At 42.0% G+C, this 17,502-nt stretch overlaps 1 protein-coding gene across 3 annotated transcripts in view; it reads right to left on the bottom strand.

The window, feature by feature from the left end:
* Positions 1–1,097: 1,097 nt before the first annotated feature.
* Positions 1,098–17,502, bottom strand: part of LOC143718279 (uncharacterized) — a 30,076-nt gene continuing 13,671 nt past the window's right edge. For all 3 annotated transcript variants that reach the window (XM_077209305.1, XM_077209304.1, XM_077209306.1), the window contains 10 exons: positions 17,148–17,189; positions 13,591–16,647; positions 13,483–13,520; positions 13,334–13,411; positions 13,017–13,206; positions 12,349–12,465; positions 12,036–12,217; positions 11,768–11,926; positions 11,498–11,667; positions 1,098–2,649 (listed from right to left, as the gene is read on the bottom strand). In XM_077209305.1, the coding sequence (XP_077065420.1) occupies positions 2,520–2,649; positions 11,498–11,667; positions 11,768–11,926; positions 12,036–12,217; positions 12,349–12,465; positions 13,017–13,206; positions 13,334–13,411; positions 13,483–13,520; positions 13,591–16,647; positions 17,148–17,189 (4,163 nt within the window). In that variant the 3' untranslated portion in view covers positions 1,098–2,519. The remainder of the gene's footprint in view (positions 2,650–11,497; positions 11,668–11,767; positions 11,927–12,035; positions 12,218–12,348; positions 12,466–13,016; positions 13,207–13,333; positions 13,412–13,482; positions 13,521–13,590; positions 16,648–17,147; positions 17,190–17,502) is intronic.

Raw genomic sequence — 17,502 nt, 5'->3', positions numbered from 1 at the left:
CCGTGGACAGATATTTGGCAAACAAAACGTCCTTGGCCACATCTCTCTGACATATAACGCACATACGTCATCAGCAGAACATTATTGTCTATTGTCATGGTTTCAGTTCTGTAACAGAAGGATTGTACCTGTCATTTTAAGAAAGTGTCAACTTTTTGTACTCTGGCTTCTAGCTAATTTATTTAAACTGCCTGTGTTTAAAAAAAAAACCCGTTAAGGTCCCCTATTCCGGAAAAGTGGTGGTGGCGTAGTCAGTTTGGTCAACATTTCTAACAGCCATATTCATTAGGTCACAATTATATAATTTTTTTTTAAAGACTTACATCCAAAGGAAGCACTTGAGCTGTAATTTAAAATCTGCTCAAGAAGATTTTGAAAACATCCTGCAGAGGTCTGCCTTTTGTAGGTCAGCATTGTGCTGAAGAGTAGAGCCTGTGCTTCAGACCAGGAGAAGAACAAGAAACATTGAAATATGCTACTGCATGTTGCTTTATTTAAAGGCAGTAACTGTATTGCATTAATGTCTATTAGTTTCTTTGTTTAGTTGATGATTTTTGGGTAAATATTTGCAGTTTAATAAAGTCAAATAAATGCAGAGTCTAATGCTGTCCCAACACTCTTTTTTATGTCTTCGTACTAACAGCTTAAAACTAAAGGCAATCTGTTTCCACAAGGTTTCTAAGTAAACTCAACTAATTATAAAAGTGAATAAAAGTAAATATATTGTCACATATTTTAAATATATGAAAAGAGGACATTCTTTATGTATTATTCAATTCAATATATTAATTATACAATAAAATATAATAACAATCAATAACTAATCCCAACATTCCCTTCTTAACTTCCTCAATAAGATGGACATTTCAAGTCTCATCTATCCCTCAAACACTGATTATTGACTTCTGTTGCAAAAAGAAAAGTAGAAGAAGAGAGAGAAAAAAACCAAGCTAGTTATTAATGTTGCTTTTTAAACACAGAAATCCTGTGGAAGATTGCTTGATTTAGTATTTCATATTTCTAGGGTATTCCTCTCAAATCGAGGCACTGGAGCTTTGTTCTTTTGTGGAACCTGAAAAAAAATGTTTAAAACAAAGTTTTTTTTTTTTTTTTTTTTATTAAGATATTTTGTAACAAAAATTAAAAATGTTGTATGAGGCATATGAATATTTAAAGCAATATACTGTAGAATGGGTCCTTACAGAAGAAACAGCTTTCTGAGCTCGACAAACAAAATATAATTGAGCAAGATTAACAAGTTCATAACTTGACAACTATGATTCCATACAATTTAAATTCATTTATAACCCTTCACCATGCACACATGAAATAGTTTTTAGGCTTTTATTTTTATTTACAAATATTTAAGTTTGACTATTAAGAGGAATTTGTCAAAATATGCCTTTCACCCTCCATCAAGAAAATCAAAAGAAAAGTGTTTAAAAAAAAGATTGAATAAAATAGTGTATGAGCTTTACATCAATAGTATTAACAGCAATAAAATAAGACACTCGTATAACATGTTTTCAGAGAGGAATTATCATCTAATGAAGGCTTTCTGAGCTTGACAAAAAATATAACAGTTAAATATAATTGAAGTTTAACAGTTTCATTAATTATTTGAGCTGATGCATGCAATTTAAGACTATACAATGTAAAGTCATTTAATATTTCAATTTACCATGTGGGCATGAAGTACTTTTTTGTTTTTGTATTTTGCAAGCAAAAATCTTAAGTGCTTAGAGTTATTTAATTTACATCACTAGTATTAACAGCTGTTATATTAAGAAACTTGAATGTTTTATTTGCAGGAAGAAGCTGAGACTGTAGGCCAATTCACACTGAACCAACAGATGACAACAGACACACAATTGAACATGCTGAATCACTGAATGCTGGGTCATAGTAGTTGGTGTAGGGTGAATTAACCATATGACATTGTACTATCCAAAAACATTGATTCTGTTGTATAAAATCATCTGTATAATAATGGTACTTTTTATTTCCTGAACCCTAGAATGCATATAGGGGGTCAAACTGACCCAATTATAACAATAATAATATTTATTGTCTTTAAATTTTATGGATTACTTAAAAACCTGTGGTGACTTTTTTGCCCAGAATTAGCCTCAGACACCAACCCTGTGTCTGAATACACATACAGTATCTCACTACAATAGTACGTGAAAAGAAGTATGTGAAATTATTAATATGTCTGAAATCACAGTATTCATATAACATTAGACAAAAAACAAAAGTACCTGGATGACCTACAGCTTTGGTCAAGATTTTGAAGTTCACATCCACTAAACACTTTACTATCCATATGGGAGAAGATTTGTGAATGGTTAACCACACAACGCACTCTATAGCTCACAAGATAATGCTAAAATGTCAGCGGATGTAGAACATTCAGTTTGCATTTATACTACACATATTCATGCTTGATTATTTATTTGTCACCCTTCTTTTTTTTTTTTTTTTAAAGAAAACCATTAATTTCAAATTTTGACCATCCTTTATGCATTTGTGTAGATATTTTGGTTCACTCGTTCAAGGTTTAACGTGATGTTGCCGTGTTTTTCTTGGGGCACTTTTGATGTTGTTGGGTTTGAGACATCTGAAGCATTTCCTGTACTGCTGCCGGACCTGGACAAGAATGAGACGAGAGGAGATGAGTGACTTCATGAAATCAATTTAACCTCTGAAACTCATGAAGCACAATAGAATTTATTTACAATAAACAGGTAAGAAAAGTGTTTTAAAAGACTATATTTGCATTTTCAGTAAATGCTGATAAATACTGATGCTTTTTTTTTCTTCCATACACTGCCTCTGGAGACAGTGAAATTATTTTCCTATGGATCAGGATTTTAAAAATTGCTAAAATCATTAATGAGGATAACATAGAAAAAAAATGTAAACTTTGATTTTACCTTGATAAAGACAGGCCTAAAAGTTTAAAGTAGTTTTAGAAGCTTAGAGTTGAAGATGACTACTGTTATGCAGTCAGACAGAAAGACAAACAGAAGATCAAAAACATTCTGTGTTTGTTTGAATTTTTGACAGATGTTGTTTGAATAGTTTGGGCTCTTTTCCATTTCTTTCCTGTGATAGAATGTTAAAAAAACAAAAAAACTACAGTAGTCTTCCATATCCAGACTTCTCATCGAATATGGTGGTAAAATCAGTGATGTCTGAACCACTGATCTATACAGAGAACTGGATTTCTCATGAAATCAGTGAAGCCACCACGTCGTAACATTGGTATTCCCCAGTATGCTCACGTGTTCTATTGAATTAATAGGAAATATACGATTTTACTTAGAAAATCTAACTGTATATTCTTACAATGCAAACATCCTAAGCATGTAAATGTTATTTGTTTAAAGTTGGGAATTTCCCCTGCTTATAAAAAATTGCATTCACATTCATTACAGTAGTGAACATCAGCTTGATGGGCGTCCAAGACACATCAGCATATGTATTACAAATGGAAAAGTGCACATTCTTGAAACACAAAGATTTATGCTTTGTAACGTATGTGCACATACGTGAATCACATTGTACTGTTTATGCATTTATGTTGTGTTGTAGTGTTGTTTTTATTTGTAAAGTATGCTAACTGCAAAGGATTTCATTAACAGCATGAATTTTGAAGCACTTAATTAATTATTTCAACATGTAGTAACGTCCCGGGTTACGCCCCCCAGCGTAACGCGTCTGAAGCATGAATGAAATCAGTCAATGGAGAAATGGAGCGTCACAGCAAGTGACGTCATTGACCAGGAAGCTATAAATATCCCCTGAATACACAAGCCGCCAGCTTCTAATGTTACTGAAGCAAGCGACCCAAGGGGATGCCGGGAGTATGGCAGGACACGCAGCGTCCGTCCCTTCGGGGAACTAGGGTTACATACGTAACCCGGGACGTTCCCCTTCAGGGACTACCGCTGCGTGTAATCGCAGTGAGAACGCAATACCCACATCCCCATACGAACAGGTCCCCGTCGTGTGTGACTAGGAGACACAAGCCGAAGAGAGAACCTGAGCCCCAGGAGTGGAGCTAAAATCGAGAGAATAAAACCTGACGAAAGTGTGCGGTGAGGACCAGCCTGCCGCATCACAAACGTCCTGAAGAGAAGCCCCTGAAAGAAGAGCTGTAGAGGCAGCCATACTCCTGGTAGAATGGGCCCTTACAGCCAAAGGTGAAGGCTGACCGGCCGAAACGTAAGCGAGTGAGATGGCCTCGACCACCCACTTGCTCATCCTTTGCTTAGATGCAGGACACCCCTTCTTAGGTGACCCAAAACAGACAAACAACTGTTCCGATTTCCTCCACAGGGCAGCTCTGTGGACATAAGCATCTAAAACCCTAACGGGACACAGCAAATTCAATTTCTCCTGGACTGACGTCAAAAAAGGCGGAGGACAGAAGGCCTGCAGTACTATAGGTCTAACGGAAGTGGTTGGCACCTTAGGAACATACCCTGGTCTAGGACAGAGAAAAGCCTTAACCAAACCAGGAGCAAATTCCAGGCACGAGGGAGCCACCGAGAGTGCTTGAATATCTCCAATTCTTTTTAGAGACGAGATAGCGAGAAGAAGGATAGTCTTAAGTGTAAGGAACTTTTCCGAAACTTCCTCGATGTGCTCGAAAGGAGCTAGGGAGAGACCCTCTAAGACAATGGCCAGATCCCAAGATGGTACCCTCGTGCGAACTGCAGGCCTCAGCCTCAGGGCGCCACGAAGATAGCGAGATATAAGTGGGTGTCTCCCGAGAGAACCTCCGCTTGAAGGGGCGTGGTAAGCAGCTAAGGCCGCCACGTACACCTTCAGTGTGGAGTGGGATAACCCTGTGGAGAGACGGTCCTGCAGGAAATCCACCACTGTACCAACTGGGCAGTTAACTGGGTCCTGCTGGCGCTCTCTGCACCAAGAGGTGAAAAGTTTCCACCTCACGGCATATAACTTCCTCGTGGCGGGAGCTCTGGATTGGAGGATGGTCTCAACGACCTCAGTCGAGAGACCAGAGTCTATGAGCTGGGCCCCCTCAGAGGCCAAGCCCACAGCCTCCATAGTTCTTGGCGGGGGTGAAGGATCGACCCACTCGCCTGAGAGAGTAGATCTCTCCTGATCGGTATCTCCAGGGGAGAGCCGTCGAGGAGAGACACTAGGTCCGCAAACCATACTCGGGCCGGCCAGAACGGGGCTATTAGCAGAAGACTGAAACCGTCCCGGCGAACCCTCTCCAGAACTCCCGGGAGCAGAGCGATCGGGGGAAAAGCGTACAAGCGTGACCTCGGCCATGGATGTACCTCGGGGTGAAGACTCCATTCCCCGGGCCTCGGCCCCTGCCTCGACAGGATGTCTGCCCCCTGATTTAAATACCCCGGGAGATAAATAGCTCTCAGAGAAAGAATTTTCCCCTGGGACCACAGAAGGATCTGACGTGCCAGTTTGTAAAGCGGGCGAGAACGCAGACCCCCCTGATGGTTGATATAAGAGACCACCGACGTGTTGTCTGTTCGGACAAGGACATGGTGGCCCCTTAGGTCTGAGAGGAAGTGTTTCAGAGCCTGAAATACTGCCAACATCGCTAGACAATTTATGTGCCATAGACGGTGATGGTCCTTCCACAGACCCCGAGCTGGGCGACCACTCATGATCGCTCCCCAACCCGTGAGAGAGGCATCTGTCGTTAGCAAAACGCGACGACAAGGAGCTCCCATCACAGGTCCTTGGGACAGAAAGCAAGGATCTTTCCACATAACCAGGGTGCGATGACACCGTCGCGAACTCATGATCATGCGAAAAGGATCTCCCCTCGGGGAGAAACCCTTGGTTCTGAGCCACCACTGTAATGGTCTCATGTGCAGGAGGCCAAAGGGTATCACGTTGGACGCAGCCGCCATGAGACCTAACAGTCTCTGGAACTGTTTTACGGTGGATGAGTGGCCTAGCTTGACCTGATATACTGCGGCGAGAATTGAAGCAACACGAGCATGTGACAATCGTGCCTGCATCGTCGTCGAATCCCATACTACACCGAGAAAGGTGGTTCTCTGTAGTGGAAAAAGAACACTCTTCTTGGCGTTGAGCCTCAACCCCGATCTCTTGATGTGAGCAAGAACAGCATCTCGATGCCGAACTGCCTGCTGTTCCGACTGAGCTAGAAAAAAGTCCTTTTAGGCAAGTCATGCCACTCGGCCGCCATCTTGGCAACGCCTCCGGGCAGCTATTTCGGACTAACAAGACCAGGCTCCTATCTAAATGAATGGGCAGAGAGTCAGAACTGCACATTCACTGGTCACCGGGACATAAAAACTGCATGTATAGAAACAGCAGTAAAATATGATAAAAATCGCTGAAAAAGTTTGATGACTTTGCCCCAAAATAAGGTTTAAAACGCCTTTTTCCCCACAGGTTATACTTTACTACGCATGCGCAAGGGTTCTCTCCCTCTCTGACGTGCGCGCGCTGCACGGTTTGAAGCACAGTATGTGTGAGCTCTCGCTCGCTCGCTCTAGATTCTGGGAGATTTGAACTAATTTGCGAGCATCAGGGAGCCGCTATAAATATGCGGTAGACACTTGGGATGTCTGATATTTACACAACGCACACATACACTGCATATCAAATCTGCCGCCTTTTCAAACAGTAACGTATTTTCCACTGTCGCAAACCTCAACTGTGCGCATGCGTCAGTGGAACCAGACGATAGGCTTAAATGTTTCACGGCTTGACTGTTAAAGGCAGACGATTGGCTTTCCAGTGGGAGGGGCGGGACATGTTCATACAACCGCCATCTTTGGCGTTACGGGTTTTCCCTATATAGTTGTATTGAGGATTGAGTAAGTGGCATGTCTCTATATAAATAGTCTCTGGCTAGAATTAACCAATCGTCTATATAGTTCAGAATACGGATGCCCTGCAGCCTGAGCGGAGCTATAGCTGCATCCATACACTTCGTGCGGGGTGCGGGGTGACAGTGCTAGGCCAAACGCAAGAACCCGATATTGGTACGCTTCGCCCCCGAAAGCGAACCTCAGGAACTTCCTGTGTTGAGGGAGGATAGAAACATGGAAGTAGGCGTCCTTTAGATCTATCGTGACAAACCAGTCCTCGGATCTGATTTGTGACACAATCTGCTTGCGAGTGAGCATTTTGAATTTGAGCTTCCCGACAGTGCGATTTAAGAGACGCAGATCTAGAATGGGACGCAGCCTTCCATCTTTTTTCGGAACGATGAAGTACTGGCTGTAATATCCTAACACCCTGCTGGGTGGAGGAATCCGTTCTATAGCCTCTTTCTGCAGCAGAGTTTTTACCTCCTGTTCTAGTACCAGAGCCTGCTCGGGGCCCACCACAGTAGGCAGAACCCCTCTGAACCGAGGTGGACGTGTTCTGAACTGAATAGCGTACCCGTTCTTTATGATATTCAGGACCCACTGAGAAACATAAGGGAACCAGCCTCTCGAGGCTGGCCTCTGGATGAACATCCCGAGTGACAGACGCAGCGCCCTGTAACATACTGGCAGGAAACAGCTGGTCTAAGCACTCCACAACCCTCCTCAGAGGGGGCGAGCGTCCCTCGGGAAACCGCTCGCCGAGTCTCTCTACGCCCTGTATCGGCAGGGTTAGTAGAACAGACCCCTGAGGGCATCGAGAAAGACAGGGCATCGTGTTTTTGTGCGGTGAACTCAAGTCTTTCCCGATGGGGACCACCCTCAGCCCCCTTCAGCCCGTCAGGATTTTTTCGACGCGGCCTTCCTAGCGACAATGACTGTCCTCAGATCAGTCCTGCCCCGGGAAGGCCGCGCCGGAGAGCGCCCCGCCTCGTCCCTCCAGTCTCTCTGCGGGGGGGGGGCACGAGACGCGACACTCCGCTTCTGCTGTGCTCTTTTGGAGGACGAACTCAACGGCTGGGACTGCACTCGCTCAGCAGCCCCAGTGACACGCACTTTAAGAGGGATGAACTTATGAAAAGCAGCTGCCTGTTTTTTCTCTTCCTGGAACCTCTCCGTGACAGAATGAAGAGCGTCACCGAAGAGGCCCGCAGGCGAAACGGGAGCATTTAAAAGGAGAGTCTTGTCTTTCTCTTTCATGGAGGTCTGACTCAACCATAAATGCCTTTCTGTGGCCACCATGGCTGCCATAGACCGACCGATAGATTTTGCGGTCTCTCTGGTGGCACGAAGAGTGAGATCAGCAGTCTGCCTGAGTTCGCTAATCATATCAGCCGAAATTCCCCCCCCCCTCACACGCATCTTTTAGCAGGTCGGCCTGATAAGCCTGCATAATAGCCATCGTATGTAGACAAGCAGCCGCCTGCCCAGCCGCCAAGTAAGCCTTTCCCACCAGAACAGAGGTATTTCTTAGTGGTCTCGATGGAAGAGCCGGTGCTTTAAGTGAAGACGACGAAGCAGGCGAGAGATCACATAACCAGCAGATTTAGCATCAGAAATGTAACCATAAGCATTAGACTGATTTGTGTAAATCCTGCTAGAAACCGGTCTAACCCAGGTCTTTGAAACCTCAGCATGAAGGTCTGGGAAGAACGGTAGGCACCGGCGAGAAGGTTGAGGTGATGCAGACAGAAATCTATCATCTAGTTTACTTTTATTTCTAGACTGCTGTCTATCAGCTGGCCAATCGATACTGAGCTTTTCAACAGCCCGAGATAACACATCCATCAAACCTTCATCATTTGCAGTATAATGTGGCAAACTAGTTTCCTCATATGCAAAGCTTTCGACATCCAGCTCCTCAGAACTGGACAATCTTAAATCAACATCATCATGTGCCTCCACCCGGGCAGAAGTAACCGCCGCAGCGCGTGCTTCCAGAGCCGGGTAAGAGGCACTGGATCCCGCCGGAGAAAGCTGAGATAGGGCGGGGCCCGTCTCAACGTCGCCGGTGAGATCCATCTGCGAGCCCCAAGATAAGCGCCGCCGCTCTGCCTCAACAGAAGCGGGACCCGAGCCTCGGGGAGCTCGCTGCATACCGCTCTCCTCGAAGAGCGATCGCCGCGAGCGCAGAGTTCTCAGAGGAAAACGCTCGCAATGCTCACAATCGACTCCCTCGAGAGCCGACTGGGCATGCTGAACTCCCAAACAAGCCACACATAGCTGGTGTGAATCCCCACCCGTGATGTATCGTGTACAGGGGGAAACACACTTCTTAAACTGCTCGCTCATATTCTTTGTTTTTTTTATATATATATATATATATATATATATATATAGTGATAAACTCCGGACAAAACAGAAAAACACAATCGAGATTTCAGTTCACACACACAGAGCGCTGCTGAATTGACAGAAGCTGGCGGCTTGTGTATTCAGGGGATATTTATAGCTTCCTGGTCAATGACGTCACTTGCTGTGACGCTCCATTTCTCCATTGACTGATTTCATTCATGCTTCAGACGCGTTACGCTGGGGGGCGTTCCCACTGCGATTACACGCAGCGGTAGTCCCTGAAGGGGAACTGAGAGCGAATAATACAGACTCCTTCAAACTGATCATTTCAAACTGAAATTTCAAATAAACAATCCAGGAGCATAAATAAATTGGATGCTATCCAGTCTGAGCTGACCAACGAACTCCACAGCTTTAAAACAATGAACGCTTGCAAGTTGTGAAGTTTAACAAGACCGATTGGTTTGGAGATGGCACAGCTTGAGTTCCACGAGGAAAACCCCAAGGATTGTTTGACCCTCAAGGCAGAAATACAAAACAGACCATCTTTTTAAATACCACATTTACAAAAATTCTACGCAGTGTGTACGGAACCAAACTGAACTAGTTGTTGATGTACGGCCAGAGATATGAGCGATTACAGACGAGAGATACATCTTTGATACATGTAAAAATACGTATGTGACCCGTGCTGGCAAAATGAGTCAGAATGCGCACAGGCTATTTACGAGCTACAGGCAAAACAAGTGAAAAATATGCATTTTGGTCGAATTTGAGGTTTTCTGCATAATGACTTCAATTAGTCCTTGTCTAGTGATCCCTAAACTCCAAATAGCTATTAAACTTCTAAAAGTATCTTTATTTGTATGTTTTCTGAGAGGAGTACCTTTCCTTTGACCATGAAAGGTGCTGTTTTTCTAAGCGACTGGTAGAGATGCGCGGATGGGCTATTATTATTCCGCTATTACAACCGCGCATCTCTAGCGACTGGTGCTTCCCCTCAGCACAAGTTTGGTATCGTTTTAAAGTGCAACATTCCATTTGTGAATATTCAAAATGAATTCTCGATGATATGAGTCTGAACCAGTGAAATGTGATTTTCAAACTCATGCTGATGTAAACAAAACGATCTTACTCACGCTGACACAGATCTGAATCGTGCTTATAAAGACGCCTCAGACAGGCGGTATCCCGATATACACACAGAATCACAGTAAAACATCTGGTTAACTGGTAAACTCTGATTTGTAACATTTATATTAGATCCGTGCGATACATTAGGTCTTAATATATAGGCTGTCTGTTTCATTAAATATTAATCAAACAATTGTGGTGTCATGGAAAAAAAGATTGAAAATATATTTTTCCTATAGATATTTGGTTTTGATTTGGTGTGTGCCAAATTTGGTGTTATTACCAGGGATGTTAAGGTGTGCTTTTTTATGCTTAAAAATACAGAAATATTGCGACCCGCACCTGCTTACTTTAATAAACTCAATTGCTGTATGAGCCAAGCTTAAAGAGAGGGTGCTCTCTGCATAGCAAATGGGTTGAGATTACGCCTAGCTACCCTTGCTAGACGTCCAGAGAGGAGGAGCAAATGTAATTTGGGCATAATGGGTGGAGCTAGAATATCCAACCACACCCACAACTCTATCCCTCCACCCCATTAGACCAGAGAGGAGGAGCTGGACGTCATTTGACTCTGCAGTGAACACCACTTGAGCTCAAACAAGCCCAAAAACACTTCTGTTAAGTGGACATGGCAAGACTGCAAGAGCGTGCTCTGTGAAGCAGCCTTGAGCATAAACAAAACATGACACCTCCGTCGACTGTGCTTCAGTTAAAATGACTGAACATAATCTTTTGTCATTGTAATATTACTTCATTCTGAATAGTGGATAATAAACACATGAAGACGCCAGAACGTTGCTAGGGTTACCACAGTGTCAATTCACACTGTTTCGAGAGTGAGTCATATGTTCTGTACACACATTGAATGATAATTAACAGGACTCAATCCCGCATTTAAATGCGGTTGTCACTCCTGAAACTTTACAGTGTGTATGTGACTGAAGAAGAACTCCAGCTCCTTACTGCCAGTCGTGAAGAAACCCAGAATCCAGGAGCAACCAAGAACCACAAACTGAGCCAGTGTTATAATAGTATTTCAGGTCTTGACTGTTTGACCTTTTAATCTTGAGCGTGACATTGTATTTTTATCAGATAGCATAATTGTCACAAAAGCCTGAGCTGTTTTATCTCCTTCTAAACAAATTATATAAAAAACTCACAGTTCCCTGACATAGCCTCCAGGAACCAGCCTGACACAACCAGAGTGACCAACTATCCAATCAAACATACGAGTCCACCGACAAAGGGCAAAGGTCAACAGGGCCGAACTGAGGAACACCAGCCCCACGATCACACACACCAAAGTCAACAGGTCCAGCGTTGGATCGCTCTGAGAAAACATGTCAGAGTACATGAGTGCCATATCTGTGCTGTTCTTGATTGGTCACTATAAATGTTGACCATCCACTGGTTTAACTTGTCTTTCATACCTCTGATGGGCGGCTGGTTTGCATGAGAGCGAATGTTGACAGATGAATACAGGAACACACAGTGTAGCTGCTGTTGGTCTCTAAAACAGAACAACCATCTACAATCCACTCGCTGATATTCCAGTACACACAGGACAGAGAACCGCTGGGGTCAAGCTCCTGCAAAAAGAAGAAAGAACATGCAGAAAATATTACAATACTGAATATTAGATGTCTTCAGATGTTCATCATATCTCAGGTAGGACAAAAACACATTTCATTCTCTCACTCTGATGTGTTTGAGGCTGAAGTTGACTGGTTTGGTGAGTTTAGTGTTCGTGGTTTTGGGAAGAGTAGCTGAGATCACAGTGGACATCATGGTTTTAACCGTGCCATTTGGTGTGTTGAAGAAATCGGGCTTAAGTAGATTCTCCATTGTGTTATAACTCATGAAAGCCACAGCAGCAAATCCTGTGTGATAGAAACAGAAGCATGAATTTAATACAGTGTTAAAACAATAACCATTTAAAAAGTAAGTAAATGAGTTTTAGTGGTGATGGTATTACATCTCTTTCTACAAGTTTTATATGTATATCACATACCTTTACTGTTGTTCTTGGCGATCCCAATGAGATCGATGTCCACAGAAGAACTTGTTGTGTCAAGTCGAGGGATTTTATCTAAGGTTACATTTGGTCCAACCATGAAGACTTGTCCCTCTGATTATAAACAAACAGGCAGTTATAGGCTATACTAATTTAATTGCCAATAATAATAAAAGTCCAATTTACAGACAATGACAAACAAACTTAATGACTATTTACAATCTGTGATTGTTTAAGCTAAAATGTCCTTAAAATCTAACCCTATAATTGATTAATACTATAGGCTGCACAGACTTTCTGTTTTATTGTTGGATAAAAGTCTTGTGAATGTTGATGGCAATGTATTCACAAAACACATTGTGGTCATCACAAACCATGAACTTCACTGTAAGTGAACCTGTTTATTGTTATCTTTTCTTTTTTCCAAGACATTTCTACCAAAAAACGGATGAATTTTCACCAGAATTCTGATCTTTGACATCAGCAACAAAGGATACAGGCAGTATTTCTGCTCTCTGTTATATAGTTACTAAAAAAGGTAATAGTTAAAAAAAGTTAATGTGTATTTGGTCGTGCTGTCCGAGGGTTGGGATAGGAATAGTTAGAAGTGAGAAGATTGGGAGGTGGAGGGATACTTTGTTAATAAAACCTAATTTCTCACTTACCTACAGTGGCAAGAGTAAAACTGACATTGGCACTTGTGTCTGTTGGCTTCACCAATGTAGATATGAGTTTCTCGCTAGTTTTTAACACACGGTTTCCATAGGAGGCTAGTTCAGTTGGGCTGACTGATGATGATGACTCTAATATCTTCTCTGAGGCGATGGAGGCCATAGTCAAAATGTTGGTCACAGTCTTATTTATTGATCAGAGAAATACAGTTATTTTACATGTAAACATTAAGAGAGGCAATAAGAATAATGTCAATCATTATGTAACTGACACAGATTTGATTATTATATCATTTTTTTTAAAGACTTACATCCAAAGAAAGCTCTTGAGATGTAATGTTCTCTATCTGGTCAAGAAGATGTTGAAAACATCCTGTAGAGTTCTGACTCTGAAATCACAGTTGAGCTTTATGAGTTAAACTCAAAGACTCTGTGCACTAAATTTAAATATTCATCTTACCCTGCATTGATCTGGAATGTTATCGATGTTATCCAGACCTGTAGTGAGGAAATTTATCATTATAACATGAATACAGTAAATCAAACTTCACTCTGGAAACATGCGTACCTGTAGTAGTTGGACTGAGTGTGGTTGGAGTGGAGATATTATAGTCGCAGAAGCATGAGGAGTTGGTACGACTGTAGCATGTACATGTGTCATTATCACCAATGCAGGCACAGTTATTCCCGCATTGGTATTCATACTGGTTTTTGTTCTGATATCTCCGGTAGTTAAAATAATGCATTCTTGTGTTGCAGTGCATGCGGTACTGAGCACCAGTGCAGATGTACGTGTCATTTAAAAACAAACATTGAGAGAGTCTCAATGGACTAACTGCTGTAGGGATAGTGCTGTTATTGTTGTACATCTCACAAAAGCAGGAAGACAAAGTGCTACTGTAGCATGTACAGGTGTCATTTTTACCAACACAAATACAGTCATTACTTATGCACAGGTATTGGTCTTGGTCTTGGTTTTGGTACTGATATCTCCAGTAATAGAAATTATGCAATCTTGTGTTGCAGTACATGTGATACTGAGCACCAGTGCAGATGTACGTTTCATTATAAAGCACACAGCCAAAAGCTGGTCTAACTGCTGTAGTGAGAGCAATGTAATTGCTGTTAGTCTCACAGAAGCAGGAGGACAGAGTCCTACTGTAGCAGGTACAGGTGTCCTTATTACCAACACAGTAACAGTAATTACTCCAGCATTCGTACTGGTATTGGTTTTGCTTCTGATATAGGTAGTCAAAATAATGCATTCTTGTGTTGCAGTGCATGTGGTACTGAGCACCAGTGCAGATGTACGTGTCATTAAAAAACACACATTGAGAGAGTCTCAATGGACTAACTGCTGTAGGGATAGTGATGTCATTGTTGTACGTCTCACAAAAGCAGGAAGACAAAGTGCTACTGTAGCAGGTACAGGTGTCCTTATTACCAACACAGAAACAGTTATTATTCATGCACAGGTATTGGTTTTGGTACTGATATTTCCAGTAATAGAAATCATGCACACTTGTGTTGCAGTACATGTGGTACTGAGCACCAGTGCAGATGTATGTGTCATTATAAAGCACACAGCCATAAGCTGGACTAACTTCTCTACTGAGAGCAGTGATATTACCATAAGTCTCACAGAAGCAGGAGGACAGAGTGCTACTGTAGCAGGTACAGGTGTCCTTATTACCAACACAGTTACAGTTATTACTCCAGCATTCGTACTGGTATTGGTTTGGGTATCTATATCTCTGGTAGTAGAAACTATGCATTCTTGTGTTGCAGTACATGCGGTACTGAGCACCAGTGCAGATATACGTGTCATTATAAAGACCACAGTCATAGACTGGACTCACTGCTGCAGGGATAGTGATGCTATTGTTGTTATTTGTACAGAAGCAGGAGGATGACATATTATAGTAGCACATACAGGTGTCCTTATCACCAATGCAGTCACAGTTATCACTAAAACAGTGGTAATGGTATTTATTGTAATGGAAATCATGCACACTTGTGTCGCAGTACATGTGGTACTGAGCACCAGTGCAGATGTATGTGTTGTTATAAAGCACACAGTCATACACTGGACTAACTGCTGTCGTGAGAGCAATGGTAATGCTGTTAGTCTCACAGAAGCAAGAGGACAGAGTGCTTCTTGAGCAAGTACAGGTGTCCTTATTAGCAACACAGTCACAGTTATTGTAAACACACTGGTAATGGAACTGGAACTGATATTTTTGGTAGGAGAAATCATGCATTTGTGTGTTGCAGTACATGCGGTACTGAGAACCAGTGCAGATGTACGTGTTGTTTTGTAGCACACAGTCAGGGTCTGTGACTGGACTAACTGATGTAGAGATAGGAATAGTGATGCTATTGCTGTAAGTCTCACAGAAGCAGGAGGACAGAGTGCTACTGTAGCAGGTACAGGTGTCCTTATCACCAACACAGTTACAGTTATTACTCCAGCATTCGTACTGGTATTGGTTTGGGTATCTATATCTCTGATAGTTGAAACTATGCATTCTTGTGTTGCAGTACATGCGGTACTGAGCACCAGTGCAGATGTATGTGTCGTTATAAAGACCACAGTCATAGACTGGACTCACTGCTGCGGGGATAGTGATGCTATTATTGTTATTTGTACACAAGCAGGAGGATGACATATTATAGTAGCATATACAGGTGTCCTTATTACCAACACAGTCACAGTTATCACTTAAACAGTGGTAATGGTATTTATTGTAATGGAAATCATGCACAATTGTGTCGCAGTACATGTGGTACTGAGCACCAGTGCAGATGTATGTGTTGTTATAAAGCACACAGTCATACACTGGTCTAACTGCTGTTGTGAGAGCAATGTAATTGCTGTTAGTCTCGCAGAAGCAGGAGGACAGAGTGCTTCTAGAGCAAGTACAGGTGTCCTTATAACCAACACAGTTACAGTTATTACTCCAGCATTTGTACTGGTATTGGTTTGGGTATCTATATCTCTGGTAGTAGAAACTATGCATTCTTGTGTTGCAGTACATGCGGTACTGAGCACCAGTGCAGATGTACGTTTCATTATAAAGACCACAGTCGTAGACTGGACTCACTGCTGCAGGGATAGTGATGCTATTGTTGTTATTTGCACAGAAGCAGGAGGACAACATGCTCCTAGAGCAAGTGCAAGTGTCCTTATTACCAATGCAGCTACAGTTATTATTTAAACAATGGTAATGTTTGATACTGTAATGGAAGTCGTGTACACTTGTGTCACAGTACATGTGGTACTGAGCACCTGTGCAGATGTACGTGCCGTTATAAAGCCCACAGTCGTAGACTGGACTCACTGCTGTAGGGATAGTGAGGTTATTGCTAATATTCTCACAGAAGCAGGAGGAAGTATTATAGTAGCATGCACAGGTGTCATTATTACCAACACAGATACAGTCATTACTCATGCACTGGTATTGGTTTTGGTATTGGTATCTCTGGTAGGAGAAACGATTAATTCTTGAGTTGCAGTGCATGCGGTACTGAGCACCGGTGCAGATGTACGTGTCATTATCAAGCTCACAGTCCAAAACTGAACGAACTGCTGCCCTTGATTCAGCGGCAGTGGTGGATATTATACCTGAGGATGAGAAAGATGTGATCAAAGTAAACACAAATACCAAACCAGGTGAATTTCCAGCATGCTTAGCACATTTAATTTGATTTGAAACACATTTTGAGTCAACACTATTTTTGTTGTTGTTTGTTTTTATAATCTAGTGACGTGTTTCAGGTGTCTATTTATGGTCTTGTTGATGCACTTACATTACATCACCTGACCATTCTGTCGGCCACAGACATTGTTTATTTGTTTTGATCCATAGTATCCATTCTTTAAAATGTAATAAATATTTTCAAAGTATTTTATTTGGAGTATGAATTTGGAATGCATTTTGGAAGTGAGATTAACAGGTCTGTTAAGTGGAATCCTTATATTAGACTATGGAGTAGAGTTTTGACAATGACCAAGTACTAAGAAATAAATGTACAGTAACTAATTATTTAAAAAACAGAAAGGTAATACGGTTCACAGGGTCAACAGACATGTGTTTAAAGAAAACACTATAGGCTTACACTTACAGAAGATTAAAGAGATGACAGTCAACAGTGACCATTCAACACCTGGCATGAAAAAAAAGACAAATATTAAAATGTATTATGTTTTTCTACTGTAAAACTTCTTCTTTCACAATACACATAAATATGAATTCAAACAGATTTGTAAATTTCTGGAGCCATACTAATTAGTTTGGGCAAATGAGGACATAACTTACAACTGATCGACGATGTTGCAATTACTTGCTCACAACATCACAAAGTTGTGTTGTAGCAACGAATCCAGGAAAATTACTTTTCCGGTTGTGACAATGTAACCGTTTACATTTCCACAACGAAAGCTTGGTCATCAAATTATGTTCCAGTTACGTAACAGCCA

This window comes from Siphateles boraxobius, unplaced genomic scaffold (genome assembly GCF_051911475.1).
Source record: "Siphateles boraxobius isolate OS27281-9 unplaced genomic scaffold, OSU_SipBor_1 61, whole genome shotgun sequence".
Classification (NCBI taxonomy): Eukaryota; Metazoa; Chordata; class Actinopteri; order Cypriniformes; family Leuciscidae; genus Siphateles; species Siphateles boraxobius.
This window is presented reverse-complemented; position numbering and strand designations above follow the sequence as displayed.